The following is a 17848-nucleotide window of genomic DNA, read 5'->3' as shown; positions in this document are numbered from 1 at the left end:
ACACATTGCCAATCTTTGCACTACTTTGAAATATTACCACGGTCTGACTGATACAAAGATGCTAATTCTTTTGGACAGTGCTTCATTATAGATAACTGAATCATTTGCAAAAAGTCTGAGGTTACTGTTAATATTGTCCACAAGGTCATTAATATACAACATGAACAGCAAGGACTCCCTGGGTCACATCTGAATTTACTTCTACATCTGACAATGACTCTCCATCCCAGATAACATGCTGTGTCCTCCCAGCCCAAAAGTCCTCAATCTAATCACAGATTTCACTTGATACCCCATACAATCAAACTTTTGACAATAAAGGTAGGTGTGGTACTGAGTGAACCACTATTCAGAAATCAAGAAATACTGCGTCTATACGACTGCTGTAATCCAAAGTTTTCAGTATGTTGTGTGAGAAAAGTGTGAGTTGGGTTTCATATGATCAGTGTTTTTGGAACCCATGCTGTTGGCATGGAACAGGTCATTCTGTTCAAGATACGTCATTATGTTTGAGCTCAGAATAAGTTCTAAGATTCTACAACAATTTGATGTCAAAGATGTTGGACGGTATTTATGTGAAATACTTCTACTACTCTTCCTGTCGACTGGTGTTACCTGTTCTTTCTTCCAACTACTGAGCACGGCTTTTTGTTTGAGGGATCTACAATAGAAGAGTTAGAAGAGGGGCTAACCCAGGCACAAATTCAATATAGAATCTGGTAGGTATTCCATCAGACCCTGTTGCTTTGTTCAGTTTCAACAATTTCAACTGTTTCTCAACACCACTGACACTAATACTTACTACACTCATCTTCATCAGTGGTATGAGGATGAAGTTGGGGTAGTTCTGTTGGGTTTTCCATTGTAAAGGAAAATATGAAAACAGAGTTAAGGGTTTCAGCTTTTGCTTTGCTACCTTCAATTTGAATTCCTGTCTCATTTGCTAGGGCCAGGATGTTAACTGTGGTGCCAGTAACAGCGTATGTATATGAACAGAATTTCTTTGGGTTTTTTTAAAGATCATTTGACAGCATTCTGCTACAGTAGTCACTGAAGGCTTCATGGATTGCTCTCTTGACTGCGAAACACTTCTCATTCAACATCTCCTTCTCTGCAGTCCTGTGCTTTGGTTTACACCTGTTATGCAGTATCCTCAGTTTCTTTAGAAGTTTATTTACAGTGACTGTATACCAAGGAGGGTCACTCGATTTATAAACTAAACTATTCTTCTGGGTATGATATCTGTCCGGTGCATGGTCAACTACTCTTCTAAACTTGAGCTGTAGTTTCTGTACATGCTTCTGTTCCGTGTTGAAAGTTTCATGTTCCTCATCGAGATATGACAGTACTGTTTTTTTTGCTTGTTGTAGCTGCCTTTTGCACTTTGGTCATTATTGTTGCCACAACTGCATCATGATTGCTGATACAAATGGACAGGGTCAAAGAGGATTCTTTGGGATTTTCTCTGCCCGGGGAATGCGTGTTTGTGTTGTCCTCATCATTTCATCATCAGTCATGGAAGTGGCTAGACTGGACTGTGTTCTGATTAGGTATGTGTACAGATGCTGATGACCGCGCAGTTGAGTGCCCCACAAACCAATTATCATCATCATCATCATCATCAAAGAGGATTTGTCTCAGTGTACCAGAAGCGCGCTCTCTCTCTCTCTCTCTCTCTCTCTCTCTCTCTCTCTCTCTCTCTCTCTCTCTCTCTCTCGCAGTAGCATTGGTGGTTTCATGTGAAAGGTACTGATTCTTAAAAAATGTGTGAATTCATGCAGAAATCAGTGGTAATTAAAGGGTTAATTGTGTTGTGCAGGCTTTAGTGATGATACTTTTGTAAATTGTACCATTTAGGACGGACTTGAATTGGGGAAGAAGACTGTTAAGGCACAACTTGACTGAAAGAAAGAATTGGTGGATGCAATGCATCCTGAGGCATTATGGAATTGTCAGTTTGTTATATTTGGTTACAGAGGGAAGTGTGGTGGATAAAAATTGGAGAGGGAGATGTAGGCTTAGGTACAGTAAGCAAGTTTAAATGGATGTAGGTTGCAGTAGTCGTATAAAAGTGAAGAGAGTAGTATAGGATAGTAGTCTTACGCATAATAGTTTGCGACTGGGAATGATCAGTTTAGTTCGCGGTTCTGTCGCGAATTAGGTCACTCTTTTAGTTCGTTAGCTCCCATCTCGATTTCGAGAAAGACAGTTCGCTCGCTTTGCTACCGCTACTGCACACACTCTATTATTCGTTATGCTGATCTTTTAAATAATGAGCAGTGTTGCCAATGCCTGTGTTATTACAGTTTCATGTCGAGTAATTAGACTTCGAAAGGGCAAATAAACCAGTTATTTACACCAATGGGTAAAATGGGGTAGTTAACTACTTTACTTTACATACAGTGCAGTCGTAGTATTCTAATTTTAAAATATATTTATTTATTTATTTATTTATTAGTTCATTGTAGGAATATTACTTACAGAATATGCTAAATGCATTTTTTTGTGAATAAAAATACACTTTCATAAATAATCGACTTTTTTAAAGTTTTGGAAATAACCAACAAAAAATATTTCTGCTTTAGGTAAAGGTTAAGTGCTATATTGCACAAACAGTAATACCTTTATCATTAACGGAAGAAACACTAACATTTATAATTTGTTACCAAACAATTAGGCATAGAAAAAATATGACCCCTGAGTGAGATCGTGTTCTAAAGCATACTTTTTGTGCTTTGCATTATCATTCTTTAAATAATCAGTCTTCTAATTTTCAAGTGAAATATTACAAAAATTTACATATTATTATGTAAAAACACGTGATTTTTTTTTTTTAAAAAAAAGCCTACTGCGGGCTCTCGTTGCGTCTCGCTATTGTCCGTTGGTCTTTGGAAAAGAGCGAACGAACTAAATAGCGAGGTTATCCATGAACTAGTGTCGTAGTTCGCCTGTGGGAGTGCTCTTCCGAATTAGTTTGTTCGCGAACTACACAAGACTATAGGGTAGACTAGTATGAAGGCCTGCATGAAATCAGTCCTAGGACTGGAAATAAGAACAGCAACAATATGGTGGACTTAGGTTGTTTTCTTTGGTGTTTGTATATTTCAGGTGTTTCAAATGTGTGTAGCTTTTTGCATTTTGGTTGGATATGTAAATGCCAGTGTTTACTTAATAACATGGTGTGTGTGTGTGTGGTTTTTTTTTTTCTACATACAAGTAGTGGGTGGTGGGTACAGCTCTTATGTGGTATTTTTGTTTCTTAGTGCTTCCATGTGTTTCTTGGATCACCTGTATTATGAAGTGGGTCACTTTTATTGCACCTGTGAGGTAATTTTTGATCACCCTTGTTGGTGGTGGGTAAAGATATATTAATCCCTTTACATTCAAAGACAATAGTAATTTGATATCCCATTTATATTACTGTCCACCTGTATAATAAAAAAAAAATCCAGGTAACTTTAAACTTTGTATTAAAATAGTTTTTATGTCTTATTCTGTAAAACAGTTCCACAGGTTACCCAAAAATCATACATATGATACATCCAAGTATTATCAATTTGCATAAATCCACTTAATGTTGGAGGTACGAGGGTGGTTTGAAAAGTTCTCACAATGGAATAGAAAACAAGTACTTACATCACTGAAACTTTTTTTTTATTTTTCAATGTAGTCTCCTCGCAGAGTAATGCACTTGTCCAATGATGTTCCAGTGTCTTGACCCCATCTCGAAAATGTTTCCTCCAGGCCTGTAAAATAGTTGTCAACTCTGGCTATCAATTCTTTGTTTGAAGTGAATGTTCGTCCACCAAGAAAAATTTTCAGTTTTGGGAAGAGATGGAAGTCTGACAGACCCATATCAGATGAATAAGCATGTGGGGCGACAATTCATACCTTAGTTCATGTCATTTTGCCATGTGTGCAGGTGTGAATTGTCTTGATGGAACATAACTTTCTCCAGGAGGTTATCATAGTATTCTCCAGTAATTGTTTGCCCAGTGAGGAAGTAATCCACAAACAGAATCCCATTTGCATTCCAGAACACTGGTGCCATGACCTTTCCTGCTGAAGTAATTGTCTTTGCTTTCTTTGGTGGTAGAGAATCAGCGTGTTTACACTATTTTGCCTGTTGTTTTGTCTCTGGGATATAGTAGTGCACCAAAGTTTCATCTGTCGTAACAAACTGGCGCACAAAAATCTTGTTTGTTTCTCCTAAAACGGGCTATACATTGTCCCGATATGTCAATTTTCATGTGTTTTTGATCCAGCATCGTGAGTCACGGCACCCATCTCGAAGATAATCTTTTTTATTTCTAATTCTTCAGTTAAAATGTGATATACCCTTTCAGATGACATCTGGCAAGCATGAGCAATTTCACGCACTTTCAATCGGCGACACTCTGTGACCATTTTGTGTGCTTTTGGAAGGATTTCTGGAGTAGTGACACATCTTGGCCGACCATTGTGCAGATCATCATCTAAGCTCTCCCGACCAATTTTAAATTTATTTGTCCACTTCGCAACAGTTGACTATGAAGGAGCAGAGTCCCACACTGTATTCTAGAAATCGACATGACTGCCTTTTGCTTTCATTCCTTTCTTTAGGAAGTACTTAATCTCTGCTCGAATCTCGATATGCCCCCCCCCCCCCCTCCCCAAATCAACAACTTGTTGTGCTAGTGCTGATCTCTCATGGTGATTCTGAGAACTTTTCAAACCACCTTTTTATGATCTGCTAAAACATGTAGTGGAATGTATCGTATAGTAATAGTGACTGGTTACAGCAAATTGTATTTTCAGTTGATGTTTGTAACGGCCATTTAAAGTCGGTAGTGATGAGATACTGATTTTGAAAAAACACAAGAAATTGTGTCGAAACACGAAATTTTTAGTACTTTGCAAATCTGCACAAGCAGCAGCAGACGATACTGAAACTTTTAACACCATTGCTATTGCAGTTACACTAAACAAGTATTTTCAGCATTAAAATTTCAGTCCTCAGGCAATGAGTTTTGCCAGACAGACTTGCAAATCCACTATTCACTTGATAGTTGGTAATAGAAATCCCGTATTTCAGCTGAGTGTACTGACACATGAAAAGTAAGTCTGTATTCTTGGCACTTTTGATAGGCAACATTTTAACACACAAGATTGGGAAAACTAAAATATTGAATGGCCATGGATTTCTCCTCCCAGTACTTCTCATTTTCTTCACAATGCTTTTATAACCCCATGCACAATGCTTTTACAAACTCATGGTTGCAGGATGTTATGACTTTCTCTTTCCCTTTGTGCAGTACGGCCTCCAGATGAAATTAGTAGCCAGACGCACTCCGTTGTTCTGAACATCAGCATGTAGAAGAAAGTTAGAAATTGAATGGTCCAGTAACACTTCCTTGAGCTGTGCCCAAAGTTACTTTTATGTCTGAAGATTTTATCCATTAAGAATTGCAGGTTGCATTTTATTTGCAACGCAACTCTTCTACTTCTGTATCTACATACGTATTCTGCAAGCCACTGTATGAAGCGCAGCAGAGGATACTTTGTACCACAGCTATTTATTTCCTGTCCTGTTCCACTCTCAAATAGACAGAGGGAAAAAAGACTGTCTGTATCCTCTGTATGACCCCGAATTTCTCTTTATGTATCTTCATGGTCCTTTTGCAAAGTGTATCTTGGCGGCAGTAGGATTGTTCTGTTGTTAGTGTCAAATGCCTTTAATCCAACCTGTGTTCCCAAACACTTGAGCAGTACTCAAGAATGGTCATACTAGTGTTCTCTAAGTGGTGTACTTTACAGATCGACGACATTTTCTTAAAATGTGCTCTTCAATTCAGTTATAAAACTGTTGATTCCTGCTTAGGAGATTTTCAATCTACAGAAATATAATATGTGAGCATAAACACATTCAAAAATTCTACAACAGACTGACATTAACTATATAGGGCTAGACCGGTACTTGTTTACATCTGTTCAATGAATCTTTTTGAAAACAGGTATGACCCACACAATTTTCCAATCACTTGGAATACGTCGTTCTTCCACTGACCTACAGTAGTCAGTTGCTAGAATTAAGCAAGTTTTTTTGCATACACAGTGCGGAATCGCATAGTTATCCTATCAGGTCCAATTGATTCTCCTCTGTTTACTTGGTTTTCTACTCCACAGCCACTTATTTAGATGTCTGTAATTTGATATTTGTATTACAGTTGAACAGAAGAATTTCAGCACAGTCTGCCTCAGGTAAGCAGTTTCAGCCTCCTATCTGTCATCCTCCACTTCAGCACCATTATGGTCGCTGACTGTGTGGACAAGTGGCTTTGATATGTGTTACCAAAACTTCTTAGGATTTTCTGTCAGATTGATTGACAGAATTTTACTTTCTAATATGTTTAACACTTCACACATGTCTTTTCTTGGCTAATTCTGTCTTTGTTCAGTTTTTGTTTGTTGACAAGGCTTTGGCTGTGTATGAGGCTCTCTTTGCTTTTGGTGCAGCTTTCTGACCCAGCTCTTGAGCCACTAAAATTCTTTTCCATTCCTCATAATTTTGCTCTCCACATACCTGTCTAAGCCATATTGTACAATACTCATTTATACTCAACTCCCAGTCTAAAGCTGGTAAGTTGAAATCACTCCCTAGCACTATAATATGGCCAGGAAATTTACAGGCACCTTTCTATGGGTTTCCACAGAAATATACCTCCACTACTACTACGCCTTTGGCAGGAGACTGATAAAATCATCAGACTACCATGTTTAGAGCCATCTTTCTACCATGTTTAAATCCACCTTTAACATTTACTCTCAGTAGATATTACCACATTTATGGCTAATAAATGCCTCCACCACAAACATCCAGCCCATCGTTGCAGTGTACATTCGAAACAGAATTTAGAATTTCATTCCTATTAACATCTGAATTCAGCCAGCTTTCTACCTATCGCACTGTGTTGACATATTACCGTTTAAAAGTGAGACTAGTTGTGGGTCCTTTCCATGGACTCCCCTGCAGTTAACAAATACGACATTCATATTCTCTTTTGTGATCTGCCATAATGAATATTTCTTTCTGTAATTATTGGGGCTGTTATTTTTCCCTTTCTGAAAACAGAACAGTTGTTGGGCCTGTGAAAGGCATTTATCTATCCTAAAAACCCACAGGCATATGCCAGATTTACTCTTCTAATCCAGTAGCTTCGTCCTGTGTGTAGTGCATCTCTGACTTATTAAGAAGGGGGCTACAGTTTGCCATACGATTTTGGCAGAGGAGTAATCTGCAGCCAAGATCATTACAGAATCATCTGAGTCTCTGATATTGAAGCTTTCCATTTGGGTTGGAACCAGAAGATTGTGATCAGTTCTGGGAATGATGCTGTAGATCAATAGCTCAGTTTCTGCCCCATGTATTAGGATAACTGTCTTCACCAACATAGCTGCCCGCAGCTCGTGGTGTAGTGCCTAACGTTGCTACCTCTGGCTCACGGGATCCCAGGTTTGATTCCCGGCTGGGTTGAGGATTTTCTCTGTATGGGGACAGGGTGTTTGCGTTGTCCTCATCATTTCATCATCATAATCATCATTCATGACTGGTTGGATTGGATTGGGTACAAATTGGACTGTATAAAAATTGGGATTTTATATGGGTGCTGATGACCATGACAAACCACACACCACCACAAATGCAGCCAGACTTCTGTAGGGACTGAGGATGGTCCCAGACCCCCAGCAGGCATCATTGGTGCTGAGTCACAATTAGCTAACTCCCCCCCCCCCCTCTCGCCCCTGCCCTGCCCTGCCCTGCCCTGCCCTGCCCTGCCCTGCCCTGCCCTGCCCTGCCCAGCATACAGAGTGGAAAGTAGCCTTCCTTTCCACCCTAACTACTATTTCCAACAGGGACTGTATCACCTGCCAAACCTTGAAGCTCTCACTGACCAACAAACCTCTCGAGAATTGTCTGAAAATTTGGAGGTCGACCCTAGTCCCAACAAACAAATCATCCCATGTTGGCTGAGGTGTACTTTTGGCAATCAGCAAGACATACAAGTTATTTTTGAGGTGGAAGAGGACAGCTGTACTGCTGTTATCCACTTTTACCTGCCACCCAGAGATTTGTAGCCCCGGCATTGTTCACCATTCACACTCAGGTGAATATAAACCGGGTCATGAGGAGCAAATCTGAAGGAACTGTAACATCAGAGGTACCAGATGACACTGCAAGCACCAAAGGTGTTAAAACTGTGGCCTCACCCACATCAGCTCCGCAGCAACTGATGGCAGCAGCCTGAAGCCTTTCAATCGTGGCCAGTTGCTCCTGCATACATATTTTCAGGATTTAGGATATTCTTGAAAATCTTCATTGATTTGTTCGATGTTGGAAGGTGTGATTTTGATGCAGTATGTTGTTTTCTGAGTGATTTTACAAATTCTTCTAAGAATACTTCTTGTCAATTTGTTTGCATTGTAACTGGGATCTATGGAAGTCAGAAAACATAAGTAATGTATGCAAAAATATCTGAAATGTAGAATACATCGTTGATATGCATTTTATTTACAGCATCTTTGTTCTGTTGTAATCTTTGTTCTTGTCATATGTCTTGCTGATTTTGCCATTGTGATGACTCATACCCATAAAAATTTTTGTTTTTCTTTGAGATGTAATTGACCACATTAATGTCACTTTTGAAGTTAAATGATGACTGTGAACTTCACTGTTCATTATTTGCTGTGGGAATTCTAACATGATTTCCTGTGGAGTTCCTAATAGTGTCTCTTTCCTTTTTAACAACTGCTGTCTGGAATCAAAGGAAGTAAAAAAAGTTGTTGTATGTTACATTCTCACCTCTTGGTTCACTGATGAGATCTTACACATCATCATACCTTTTTAACTTTATTTTTTTTATTTTTTATTTCTGGTGCTGCTCATGTTGCTTCACCTGCATTAATTTGTACTTTTAGTGCATCTGAAGTTCCCCAGCCACAAGCTGTCCATGTTCTTATCCCATACTTCGATGGTTCACTTAGAACATATTGTCTGGGACATCAACCCGAAAAACCTACCATTTACTTATTAACAGTCACATTTACTTCAAGATTGTATAATCTGGGAAAGACTTCTACCAACTATTTCTACATTTTTCCTCTTTCTTTTCTACTTAATTTCTTATCAAATTGTGCAACAAATTATTTTTTACTGAATGAGTTTCGTGGCATCACCCAAAATATATTCTGGCCTGTTTCCTTATCTCACAGTCTCTCTGTAAACTTTCCAAATTATCAGTAATATACAACCAAGTGACAGCAACCTATGAAATGCCTTAAATAGAACGCTGTCAATGTTTATCCATTGTTGGCCATAAATTTGTGCTCTTCAATGTTTTTGATCTCAATAATTTCATTTGTAACAGTATAAGGAAAAGATAGATTGCTAGTTACCGTAAAGATGATACATTAAGTTGCAGATAGAGACAGCTAAGAGACATTTACACATTAGCTTTCCACCACAGCCTTCGACAGAAAAGGAGATACACACATCCATTCGCAGAAGCAAACACACACCTCGTGTAAACAAGGCTGCCATCTCCATTGTATGTGTGAGGTGGGCACTTGTTTGCTTGTATGTAAGAATGAATGAATGTAAGCGCGCGCGCTTGTGTGTGTGTGTGTGTGTGTGTGTGTGTGTGTGTGTGTGTGTGTGTGTGTGTGTGTGTGTGTGTGTGTGTGTCTGTGTGTGTGTGTGTGTGCGCGTGTGCACGTCTGTCTGTCCTTCCGTCCTTTTCTGACAAAGGCTGTGGCAGAAAGCTAATGTGTAATTTTAATTGTGCTTGTCTGTGACTTATTGTATAATTTTTACTATAAGTAGTGATCTATCTTTTCCTTATGTAGTTGGTATTTCAACATGGAGTTACCATCATTTAATTTCATTTTCAGTTGTATAAAAAATTGTGTTGAATGAACTTTTATGTTAGCTGTTCAAATATCTACATACCTTCCAATTCCAGGTGTGTTCTTGATGAAGTTAATTGCAGAAAGATGGCTATATTGCAGAAGCTGATGTTGGTACAATGTGATAGCATGATCTCTTAAAGAAATAGTTTGTATATTGCTGATAGCATGTCGACTGTGAGAATAACGAGAATCCTTACACTCAGCAAATCCATTACTTATATGATTTTCACATTCAGAAGTTGAGCCTTCCCCAGCATGCATTTAAAGTCAGCCCTATCATAGCATTAATTAGTGGTAAGTTCATTGCACAGTTTTCTGTCAGCAGATTTTCATTTGGGCAATAAATTATTGTCAACAAAAATCAATTATTAAATGAAATTAAATCTTTGATAACATACATGTGTAACATACAGTAAACCCTACAAAAGATTCAAATCTCAGAATTAACCTAAAAGGATTTCTTGTTGGCTCATAATGAGGTGAATACTATGCATTGTAAGTTGCCACAGGTACCGGTGTTGAGTTTCACTGTGTGATGATGTGTGTGACTGAAAGTATGAAGAACTTACAAAATTTGCTAAACATAATGAGAGACTTATTAACACATATGGCGTATCTGTGGGTTGATTAGGTAGTGTTATTTTTCCAGTGTACTGTTCATTGTAGAATGCTAGGGAAATGCAATCAGTTTATGAAGGAGACTGCATACAAAACACACGTGTAACTACTTCCAGGATATTGATCAATTATGTGGGACCTGTACAATATATGACTAACAGGGGATATTGAATAGATACAACTATAAGAGAATGTCACAAAAATACCAAAAAAACTGAAATGGTGAATGTTTCAAGATAGACATGATCAATGCTGTAGAAAGCCTGCTTATAAAGTTTCTGTAATTAACTTTAACTGATGGATCTAAAAATATACTGCACCCCACTACATATTGCTCTCATAGGTATCACAAAAATTACACTAACTGCAGTGCATGTAGAGGTATTTAAGCAATCATTCTTTCCACAGTTCTACATGAATAGAACGGGGAAAAAGCCCTAATAACTGTTACAATGGCACATACCCTCCGCTGCCATTTCACATTGGTTTGCAGAGTATGGGTGTAAATGTAGGTGTACACAGTGTGCGATGTCGGGCTGAATTGACTGCTGAGCTTGACTCTCTGACATGAGGGAAATACGGAAAATCTTCACAATCATTGTTCCAATTTCACTATTGTTTCCCACAGCAAAACTTCATTGTTGCATATTTTTAACACGTCGGCGTATTTTATTTTTACAAACTTTGTCTTTCGGCACTCTAAATCTGTATCTACATGACTATTCTGCAATTCACAATTAAGTGTCTGGCAGAGGGTTCATTGAGCCAGTTTCATGCTATTTTACTACCATTCCAATCTCTAGCAGTGTGCAGGGAAAATTTACACTTAAATCTTTCTGTCTAAGCTCTCATTTCTCATGTTTTATTGGAGTGATCATACCTCCATAAGTAGATGGGCATCAACAAAATACTTTTCGCATTCAGAGGGAAATACTGATAATTGAAAATTTTATGAAAACATCTTGCCATAATGAAAAATTGTTTTAATGATTGCCACCCCAACTTGCATATAATATCTGTGACACTCTCTCCCCTATTTCATAATAATACAAAATGAGCTGCTCTTTGAACTTTTTCGTTGTTCTCCGTCAATCCAATCTGGTAAGGATCCCATATTGTACAGCAATACTCTAGCAGAGGATGGACAAGTGTAGTGTAGGCAGTCTCTTTAGTAGATCTGTTGCATCTTCTAAGTGTTCTTCCAATAACACACAGTTTTCAGTTTGCCTTCTCCACATTATCTATGTTATTGTACAAATTGAAGTTGCTCGTAATTGTAATGCCTAGGTATTTAGTTGAATTGACAGTCTGATTTGTGTGATTTATTGTGTAACCGAAATTTAACAGATTGCTTTTAGTATTGAAGTGCATGATCTCACACTTTTCATTAATTGGGGTCAGTTGCCATTTTTCACACCACAGATATCGTGTTTAAACCATTTTGCAATTGGTTTTGATCTTCTGATGACTTTACTAGACAGTAAATCACAGCATCATCTGCAGACAATCTAAGGTGACTGCTGAGATTGTCACCTAAATCATTTGTATAGATTAGAAACAGCAGAGGGTTTATGACAATTCCTTGGGGAACGCCAGATACCACATCTGTTCTACTTGATAACTGTCCATCAATTAGTGCAGATTGTGAACTTCCAGACAGGAAGTCAGAAATGCAGTTGCACAGCTGAGACGATACTCCATAGCCATGCAACTTCGTTTTAAGCCCTTGTGAGGAACAATATCAGAAGCCCTTTGAAAATCCAGAAATATGGTATCAGTTTGAGGTCCCCATTTGATAGCATTCATTAGTTTTTGAGAATGAACAGCTCGTTGTGTTTCACAAGAACAATATTTTTGGAATCCGTGCTGACTGTGCATCAACAGACCGGTGTCAATGTGTTCTTTTTTCCATTTCCAGGAGTGTATTTTTCGGTACCTTCAAGTCCTTTGTAAAATTTTGGCTAAGTTTATCCAGCTGGCTTTCAGTACCTACAACGATTTGTGCTCAAGAGTTTCTATTCGTGCCTGGAGCTGGGGTTCGTTTCCATCACAGCTGTGACAATTTACTGCTATAACACCTATGATTCCTACAGCAATCCTTGTCCTGTGTTTCACCTGCACCATTTTTGTCCTTTCCTAAGACACTCTAACCTAATAAATGACACAGTTCACTCCACGCAGCCCCCACTACCAGTGCAATGACCCCTGTGGGTAGGGAACTCTGACCTCTGAAGTCCAGTTCTGCACTGTTATTGTACAAACTTCTTTTCAGAGAACCTGATTTAGCTATCTTTCACTGGAATAAAATAATTTGGTTTATATGCAGTGTTTTTGTATACATGTTTGTTGAAAGACACTTTTTTAACCCTTGTAACTAATGTGAGCTTGTTTCATCTGTTTGGTCTTGTTAGAACTTCTGCCACAATTTACTTCTGTATGTACATATTGCCTAGTAACAAGATGCATTCTACAGATATAAGTAATGTTTTTATAGCTTGGATCTTGTTTTACATTGTATATACTATATTCAAATATATATGGGGGAAAAACTTTATTGCTTCATATTCTCTAAAAAATTAAAGAAAGTAACAAGTGATTTTATTGTAATTTAAAGCAACCCCTTCCCTCTCTGCTAGCAGTAAATAACATGTTCATGTATAGAAAATAAAGTTAATAAAGAATGTCCTTACATGTTGTCCTCAGTGTGGGTGGTGGAGGAGGGTAGTTACCTGTTTCACTTTGCTCAAGAATGACCCCAAAACAGGCAATTGGGAAGAGGATGTTCTCTGCCTTCAGTAGTACATACGCGTGAAAATTAGGGACTCAAGTTACATACTACTAAATAGGGATCTAGTGAAACTAGAAGAGGCTCCGAACTACGTATGCAAACTGGGAGAAGAATTATCAACATATGCCTGCGTTAGTGTAAATACCCCTATAAATAATGGAAATGATATAATGGTAGCAAAACATGGTTGTATTTCAGAATATTTCTAGAACTGCCTAACAGTATCACATAATGAACAGGACAATGTAGTAAAAAGAGTTATTGTTCCTAACTGTAACACTTTTCAAATGTAAAAAGTTATTGTGAAGGTTTCTGCGCCCCCCCCCCCCCCCCCCCCCCCCAAAACAAACAAACACACACACACACACACACACACACACACACACACACACACACACGTATATATGATGACACAGGAATTACATTTTTTACTGGTGTTTCTAAATGGCTTTAACATATATGTAAGCTCTGACATCATTTAGTGTCCTACACTGATACATATGACACTGACATAGTTATGTCTCTGTTGCAGGTAACTGTTATGGATGATTTTGGACAGCCTTTAGAGTTGGGTACACAAAATGATCACCGACGGACCATTATTCACATTGATATAGATTGTTTTTATGCCCAAGTGGAGATATTGAAAAATCCATCACTGAAAGATTTACCCGTTGGCATACAACAAAAAAACATAGTGGTTACCTGCAACTACATAGCAAGAGAATATGGTGTTAAGAAGTGCATGGAAGTCCGAGAAGCTCAGAGCCTGTGTCCACAGTTAGTGCTTGTTTGTGGAGAAGATTTGCATGATTATAGACAAATGTCATCCAAAGTAACAAACCTATTACAGAATTTCAGTACGCAGGTTGAGCGATTAGGGTTAGATGAAAATTTTGTTGATGTAAGCCACTTGGTATCTCAGTCAGACTTTAAAACTGAGAGGGCAGCTGCAGATGGGAAAATATTCAAAAATATAATGGATGAATGTGATTGTGGCTGCCATGAACGCCTGTGTATTGGTTCGCATATTGCAAGTAAAATTAGGAAGCAAATAAAAAGCGACTTGGGTTTAACCTGCTGTGCAGGAATATCGTACAACAAGTTATTATCAAAATTGGTATGCTCTGTTAATAAGCCTGATCAGCAAACAACCGTATTTGCATGCTGTGCCCTAGATTTAGTGTCAGGTCTTCCAGGTTTGAGATGTATCCCAGGCATAGGATCCAGGTTATGTGAAACCTTGCAATCAGTAGACATAACATCAATCAGTGACCTTCAGAACTGCAGCATGGAGAAATTAAGACGTGCGGTTGGTGTTGATAATGCTATACGCTTGAAAAGGCTAAGCTTTGGTATTGATAATTTACCTGTAAAACAGTCTGGTAAGCCACATACAATTAGCCTTGAGGATGGTTGCCGAAAAGTAAATTTGGAATCAGAGGTGCGAAGTAAATTTTCAGTGTTGCTGCAAAGACTTATGGTCTTGTTAAATGAAGATGGACGGATACCTTGTGCTGTTAAAGTAACTGTAAGAAAGTATGACAGTGTCACAAAAGTGAGTCACAGGGAGAGCAAACAATGTAATATACCTCCATCATTTTTTACTACTGCTAATTGTGAACAGCTTTCAAGTGACGTTACTGAAAAGTTAATGAGTTCAGTCATGCAGTTATTTCACAAAATGGTTAATATATCCAAACCATTTCATCTGACTCTTGTTGGTGTAGGATTTACCAAGTTTCAGGAGCGAAAGACGGGAAAAAGTTCCATAGCTTCATTCTTAAAAAAAGATTTGTCTGTTCAGTCAGTTACATCTTACAAGTATCTATCAGGGATCGGTAATGGAATGGAGCAGCCACCTTCACAGCCATTCCCAGTTCATAGATGCTTTCATAACACAGAAAAATCTGGCTCAGAATCTGAACCAGAACCATCACCAAAGAAAACAAGAATAGATTCTTGGGTTGCAAGAAGGAAGAGAACTGTGTGCATGGATGATGACAGTGATGATGCATCTCCTAGCAAGTTAAGAGTCTCGGATATTCATCTGAATTCAAGTGATTCTGTTGAAGAAACTTCCTCAGAAGAATTGCCTCACAATAAAATGGAGAAAAAATTAGATAGTGATTATTTGCATTCTGTATGTACATTGGAAGATGATTGTGTGCAAGCTACGAAAAGAGACTTTCCTGTTGAATGTAAGTGTCCAGATGGTGTTGATCAATCAGTGTTCAGGGAACTGCCGTATGAAATGCAAATGGAACTAGTTGAATCTTGGAATTATAAAGCTAAGACTAAAGAATTGAAAAGCAATGTGAAAGGAAATAAAAATACAATTTTGCATTACTTCATTCGAGATAAGCAGGCTAGTTAATTTCACAAGCTTAATCATGTCTGTAATAAATCAAAATTAAATATTCATAAATCACACCTATTTTCAAAGCATTTACATCTGCATTTACCTCACTCAAATTCACTGTACTGAATGTGGAGGACAGGAAATATCCAGAGTAATTTGTTTTTATAGCTGTAAGCATAATGTACTTGGCCAGGGAGAAAACTGCTAACTTTCAGACACATTGTTATGAAAGCAAACTTCATGCCTGATTAATCTCTCTAATTAAAAGCAATTACTAACTTCTTATTAACTTAAACATAAATATCAGTGTATGACTGTCTTCCAGAATACACATATATTTTTGATATATATGTTCAAAAGTGAGCATAACAGTGCCATGATGACTGGTACATGGTTGTCAATTCTTTGTCTACTTGTAATTTTTGGTCCACTGGACTAGACCAATAATGGGTGGTACAGATCTCTAATCACTGTAAAAACATGAAATCAGTTTTAATATGAACGTAGCTATAATATGAATGAATGTAGCTATGTTACCCCTTAGGTTATAGTCAGTTGCTGCAGTTCATGCACGTACCAGAGTCTGCTATACATTGGGCTAGTTCTTTCTCTTTCACTTAGAAGATATTGCTTTAAAACAAAACAAAAACCACATAAATAAGTGTTACAGTCCTCACTTTTCCACATTTTTTGTATTATTATTTTAATGAGAAGTAAAACTGAAAAGTAGTCCAGTAACTCAAATGAATGTAATCAGACTGCAGTTCTGTACATACTAGACTATTTAAAAATTTGTGTAACTTTAATTAATAAGTGGACTCTGGGAATTAAATAATGAAATGAAATACTGTTAACATTTCCTGATGATACTCCTTGGTTCATGTTCACTTGGGGTTACATCGTATGACATCCTTTGGTATGTTGAACCTCACAAGTACTTTCATGTGTGAATATTATATTTTGTTGGAAACAGGATGTGTGCTGCAATATTTCTAAGAGTGTGTGCTTTTCAAGCTTTTTTGGGCACGGAAGGAAAATGTTAACACTGGAGAGTCAACAGAAGCCAAACTACGTCCACAAACAATATCCTTTGTTGAGTGTGAAAATTTTGTTGTTTTATGTGTAGTCATTTCATTGTAATACAGTCCAGAAAAATGGTCTAATGTGGATCGAAGGGTGGCAGAGTTTGTGAAAATGCCGGGTTATCAGGAAAGATCTTTAAAAAAAAGTATCAGTACAAATTTTTTGTCATAAAACACCTTTTATTTGTTGCTTAAGAATACAACAGTTCACAAAGAATGCTATAACTCAGGTTTAAACTGTCCGAATGAATGTAAGAAAATAACTAATGTGTGAACTCTATATAAATGTAACTTACAAAAGTTCCAGTTTACCCTTAAACCAAAGGAAAATTGCTTTACGAAGGCACAGAGCCTTTACTAATGAAAGTTAAGGAATACAGTAATTTAACGAATAAGTCAGACTTCAGAAAATTACTTTGCGGGCATAAAGCTTTCTCTAATGAAAATGAACTAACACGTTTTTAAAAACAAACTGCCTAATTTTTTTTAAAGAAATGCATTATGTCCTGTTGTTTTCCGCACTGCACTCTGCATTTTGATTCTTTGTCAGGAAGACAACAGAGGAACTGTGTGCCTATTACTGACGCACCTTGTTGTTCAAATTACTGAAGGGCAGTTTTGACAGGCTGTAATCCATCACTGTGTAGGGTCCTTTACAGTCGAGTTCTCAATGTCAACATCATCATTATTTTTGTGAATTTCTTCACTAACTGTGACAGCAGCAATAATTTCTTCTTTGGATGTAATGTTTTGGTTGGTATCATTATATAATCGCTCTTTGGCTTTCATTAGCTTCTTCACGTCCAGGAATTTTGTTCACAAGTTTGATTAATTTCACATTTCTTTCATCGTGATGTTCAACGAATGTATTTTCTGCATATTGGAGGTGTTTTGTGCAGGCACAAACTAGTGTTAGTGACTTAACATATTCCAGGAATCCAACAATATCCAATAGGTCAACTTTCTTTATAAATTGACCATCGTTGCAGAAAGAAGGGAGAATAGCAGCTTGAGACTAACCAAAACTGTTCCATGGGCTGGCATAACGCTGTG

General features: G+C 37.8%; 1 protein-coding gene across 5 annotated transcripts in view; it reads left to right on the top strand.

Annotated features, from left to right (window-relative positions):
• LOC124796449 (DNA polymerase iota) overlaps window positions 1–16558 on the top strand; it is a 49517-nt gene extending 32959 nt beyond the window's left edge. For all 5 annotated transcript variants that reach the window (XM_047260660.1, XM_047260659.1, XM_047260654.1 and 2 more), the window contains one exon: window positions 13884–16558. In XM_047260660.1, coding sequence (XP_047116616.1) covers window positions 13893–15728 — 1836 coding nt within the window. In that variant the 5' untranslated portion in view covers window positions 13884–13892 and the 3' untranslated portion in view covers window positions 15729–16558. The remainder of the gene's footprint in view (window positions 1–13883) is intronic.
• Window positions 16559–17848: the final 1290 nt, after the last annotated feature.

Source organism: Schistocerca piceifrons, chromosome 4 (assembly GCF_021461385.2).
Source record: "Schistocerca piceifrons isolate TAMUIC-IGC-003096 chromosome 4, iqSchPice1.1, whole genome shotgun sequence".
NCBI classification, from domain to species: domain Eukaryota; kingdom Metazoa; phylum Arthropoda; class Insecta; order Orthoptera; family Acrididae; genus Schistocerca; species Schistocerca piceifrons.
This window is presented reverse-complemented; position numbering and strand designations above follow the sequence as displayed.